Source organism: Embiotoca jacksoni, unplaced genomic scaffold (genome assembly GCF_022577435.1).
Source record: "Embiotoca jacksoni isolate LCO1_2020_lvr unplaced genomic scaffold, fEmbJac1.0.p SCAF_84, whole genome shotgun sequence".
Classification (NCBI taxonomy): domain Eukaryota; kingdom Metazoa; phylum Chordata; class Actinopteri; family Embiotocidae; genus Embiotoca; species Embiotoca jacksoni.
The window spans coordinates 455,975-460,974 of NW_027185441.1; the positions used below are offsets into that span (position 1 = coordinate 455,975).

Sequence of the window (5,000 nt, forward strand, 5' to 3'; positions counted from 1 at the left end):
GCCTGTCTGTCTGTTTGTCTGTCTGTCTATCTGCCTGTCTGCCTGTCTGTCTGTCTGTCTGCCTGTGTGTCTGTCTATCTGTCTGTCTGTCTGTCTGTCTGTCTATCTGCCTGTCTGCCTGCCTGTCTGTCTGTCTGTCTGTCTGTCTGCCTGTCTGCCTGTCTGTCTGTTTGTCTGTCTGTCTATCTGCCTGTCTGTCTGTCTGCCTGTCTGCCTGTCTGTCTGTCTGCCTGCCTGCCTGTCTGTCTGTCTGTCTGTCTGCCTGTCTGCCTGTCTGTCTGTTTGTCTGTCTGTCTATCTGCCTGTCTGTCTGTCTGCCTGTCTGCCTGTCTGTCTGTCTGCCTGCCTGTCTGTCTGTCTGTCTGTCTGCCTGTCTGCCTGTCTGTCTGTTTGTCTGTCTGTCTATCTGCCTGTCTGTCTGTCTGCCTGTCTGCCTGTCTGTCTGTCTGCCTGCCTGTCTGTCTGTCTGTCTGTCTGTCTGTCTGTCTGCCTGTCTGCCTGTTTGTCTGTCTGTCTATCTGCCTGTCTGTCTGTCTGTCTGTCTGTCTGTCTGTCTGTCTGTCTGTCTGTCTGTCTGTCTGTCTGTCTGCCATGAACACTTATTGTTGGTAATAAAGTCAGTTTTATTTTGAAAGGAGACTTTATGATGTCATACTTTCAGCAGAGCTTCGGTTCACGATGTTTTTTTGTGGAAACATTGCAAGAATTTAGCAGAATTGAAAACAAATATTCGTACAATGAAGTCGGTGAAACATTTCTCTTGAAAATAAACTTTTCATCTAAACGGTTCTTGCATGAGGCCTCGTGTGATCTGCTTCCGTGTTAAACTCTGACATCACTTCCTGTCAGTCACCTGTTTTGTGATGCTGATCTGAGATCAGATGGACGGGTCAGAACCGACCCGCTGAGCTCCGCTCTGCTGCTGCAGTTTGTTCGACCTCTGATCCTCATTCATCCCACAGCATCGCACATCAGCACCGAGCATGGGCGGAGCTACAGCTGTTAGCTTTCCAGCTGGTAATTGGGGATGCACTGATGAACTGGACGGTAACCGTGGAAACGCTGTCGACTACAATGTCCCGGTGATGTAAAGAACTGATGGCTGTGATCAGTGATCAGCTGGTCAACGTTTGTTTGTCAGACGCAAAAAAATCTGATTTAAAGTCAGAAAAACACCTCAAAGGTTAATGAAGAAAAAACATAAAACGATCTTTTACTTTGAAATAAAACTTTGATTTCACGCAATAAAACACACTCAGCTCTTCTGGATCGTAGTAAGTTTACGTCTCTGTCCTACCTCACGTTTTATAGACTGTAAATGTGCGTTTTATTGGATTCATCATCACTATGAAACTATAAATAAGATAAATAATAATAATGATACGACAAGTTGTAAAATGTAAATAATTCTTTATTGTGCATTATTCAGAAATGATTAAGATACAGTACTTTTTTCATCAAACTTTCCACCAAATTTAAACTTTCAGACAAACAGAGGCGACAGTTTAGAAATAATTTATATAAATATAATATTTAAAGTTTAGAAAACTACAGGTCATCAAGACATGCTGGAAGTTTGATTTGTTTCATCTTGTTTCATAGATAAATAAAACTCAGTCATCCGCAGAGAGATGTAAGTTAAGCATGTTTAAACAAGAATATTATGGGCTCTAGTACAGAACCCTGTGGAACTCCATGACGTCAAAGAGGCATTATTGGTATATTAGAATAATAATTATATATTAGAATCAATCAATCAATCGATCAATCTGATCGATGTGATTTAAAGGTGCGAGGACAAGTCGACTGTCTGAAGCCAGCAGAAGCTCGTTGCTATGGGAACCAGCGTTGTTATGTTAAAGTAGTGAAATATAAAGTGATTGAATCGGACCCATCAGAACGTGTTCGGTGAATCTCTGAGCGACGGTTGAGATCTCGGTGCATCCCTACTGTTAACGAAGGCTCCACTGCTGCCTCCTGATTGGCTGATCACTGTGCTAATCGCATGTTCTGTTTTCTTTCTTTCTTGCACCTCACCACTTCCTGCCTGCTCACCTCTCAACCATCCGCCTCGCTGCCTTTTTATTTCCTGCTGTGTTTCTGTTGAATGAAACCTGTGTCGGCTCGTGACCGCTCGCAGCCCCACCGGCGCTTCTTCATCCCCCCCCAATCCCCCGACCTGTGTCAGTCCCCCAACTGCAGCCCCACCCACTCCCCCGAGGTCCGCCTCAACGGGGTGGGGCCGCGAACGCCCAACTCCTACCAGCCAAAGATGGGGTCCCCCCTCATGCACCCCCGCACGCAGACCCTCCCCGCCAAGCCCAAAGTGTCCGAGAAGCCGCTGCAGACCACCAGGTCCAACCCGCTCCCCAACACCGCCCAGACCTCCTCCACCCCCAAATCCGAGCCCTCCACCCCCTGCCAGCCTCTGGCCCCCTGCATCCCCAACAGCCCCCGCGTGCGGCGCCACCCGCCCCTCACCGTCCCCCCCAAGCTGTCCATCCCCCTCTCCCCGGTGCCCCCCATGTCGCCCCTCCGCCGCCACCACCTCCACCCTGACCACAACGGCAAATCTGTCCCCATCACGCAGGTGACCCCCCACCCCTCCCCCAGAGGGAGCCCTCTTCCCACCCCCAAAGGCACCCCGGTGCACACGCCCAAGGACAGCCCGGCCGGCACGCCCAGCCCGACGCCGCCGCCCAGCCCGTCCATCGGCGGGATGCCCTGGAGGACGCGCCTCAACTCCATCAAGAACAGCTTCCTGGGCTCACCGCGCTTCCACCGCAGGAAAATGCAAGGTGGGAGGGTTGGCGGGGGTGGGGGGTCACACCTTAATGATATTATCTCATCTTATCTGTACCATAATGGATTCACTGTTTATGCCAGTAGCTCAGAGGAATCTCACCTTAATGAAAGCGTTTTCACGGTTCAGCTGCTGCCGACGTTATCAGACGATCTGCAGCCTCATGAAGACGTAACGACCTCATTACAGGAAAACGCAACATTTCACCCTTTTCCTCAGTTTTCTCAGAGCTGCTTTGATAGTTAAAAATAATCTCTGACAAACTGAACCAAGCCGAATATTGTCGTTTACTCTCTCCGAGGAGGTTTTAATTAAATCTGAAAAGAAGACGGAGAGAAACGTCATCACACCTACGTGAACACGGTGACCTCTGACCTCTCTCTGCCTCCACAGTTCCCACCCAGGAGGACATGTCCAGTCTCACCCCGGACTCGTCTCCAGAGTGAGTAACGCAGCACAAACACACACGTGACGTCCTGAAATGACTCATCAGTAATCCAAGCACACTGACATCCTCGTTAGTACGTCGTTAGAGGCCCTAAAGTACCAGGATGTTGTACGACATCTGCAGTCTGCAGGTCAGCAGGATACTCGAGCTGTTCTTACCCACAATCCTCTGTAGCGGAAGATACGTCACATCGACTGAGCTGCAGTGACAGTTGGTGGCGCTGTAGCTCCGCCCACAACAGGAAGAAGAAGAAGAATTAAAAAGAAGTTTTCCTTCGAATGTCGTGCTACAAATGTTCGATATAAAACGTTTAAAACCATAAAAGTGAATAAAATAATTATTCATCAATCTATCGTCTCTGTTAGTTGTGTATCGATGATGTCGTAATTCCCGAAAATGGACCAATCACCTGTCACCTCTCATGAAACATGATGTCATCTTCAGGATCTGTCTTTTGACCTCGATCAGCTGTTTCTTTGGTCTCTTACGTCCATGTGTTGTTGTGGAACAGCTGATGAACGTCTCCTCCCTCTGCAGACTGGCTAAGAAGTCCTGGTTCGGGAACTTCATCAACCTGGAGAAGGAGGAGCAGATCTTCATCGTGATCCGAGACAAACCTCTGAGCTCCATCAAGGCCGACATCGTCCACGCCTTCCTCTCCGTGAGTCTTCCTTTTCCTCTTCATCCTTCCTCTTCCTCTTCCTTCTTCCTCTTCAAGTCCAAAAAACAGCCATTAAACAGCAGTGATAAACAGACACACACAGTTAATAATAATAATAATGATAATAATAATCAGTTAGTGCCAGCTGTCTTCTTCCAGTTCATTTCTTGATTGTCAAAGTGAAAAATAACCAGCTAAGAGCTCATCATCGTCATCATCATCTTCATCATCTTCATCGTCATCATCTTCCTCTTTATCTTTATCTTCAGTTCGACCTGAATCTGTCTCTCTATTTCTCCCAACAGAGATCATTTCAGGGTTTTTTTTATTTTATTTTGGCGGGGCTTTTTAACAGTGCAGGCCTTGTTCTTGTTATTTCCATTATTGATTCATTTTTCCATTATTTTTAACATTTAATTGTTTCCACTGAACTTTTTTCTTCTTTTCACGTTGTAAACAACACAAACAGTAAATTCAGAAGTGTTTAATGAAGCTGGTAGTGTTGCCGCCGTTCTGTCCGCTCACGTCGACGCTGTTGGAACGTGGCGTCGAACCGCCGCCTCCGTCTGCTCCCGCCTCGCTGCTGTTCCTCCTGACGCTCCAGCTGCTCCTCCCTCCTCCAGATCCCCAGCCTGAGCCACAGCGTCATCTCTCAGACCAGCTTCCGGGCGGAGTACAAGTCCACGGCCGGTCCCACCGTGTTCCAGAAACCCGTCAAGTTCCAAGTGGACATCACCTACACGGAGAGCACCGGCGCCACCAAGGAGAACGGCATCTACTCGGTCACCTTCACGCTGCTCTCAGGTAAACGCACACAGCCGCTACCATGGTAACGCACCTGGACGCGTGGACATGACCAAAACATCATCACAAAGTCATGCAAAAATGTAATAAAACGTCCCCTGTTAAACATCCTGTCCAGTCAGCTGATGTCGGTTATTATCACCTCTTCTATTAAGCTGTTACCTGTTCAGGTAAAAAGACTCTTATGTCCGGCTGCTTTCGCTGCTTATTGGGTGACGTCACCGTCCTGCTTCTGTTCTGATCTGCTGACTGGAACAAACCGACTAAAACCAGCCATGACTCTG

General features: G+C 48.1%; 1 protein-coding gene across 1 annotated transcript in view; it reads left to right on the forward strand.

Annotated features, from left to right (window-relative positions):
- Positions 1-5,000, forward strand: part of LOC138192321 (serine/threonine-protein kinase BRSK2-like) — a gene marked incomplete at its 5' end in the record, with an annotated part of 21,270 nt that overhangs the window by 9,768 nt on the left and 6,502 nt on the right. The window contains 4 exon segments of the mRNA XM_069139639.1: positions 2,141-2,798; positions 3,197-3,245; positions 3,789-3,912; positions 4,536-4,716. Coding sequence (XP_068995740.1) covers positions 2,141-2,798; positions 3,197-3,245; positions 3,789-3,912; positions 4,536-4,716 — 1,012 coding nt within the window.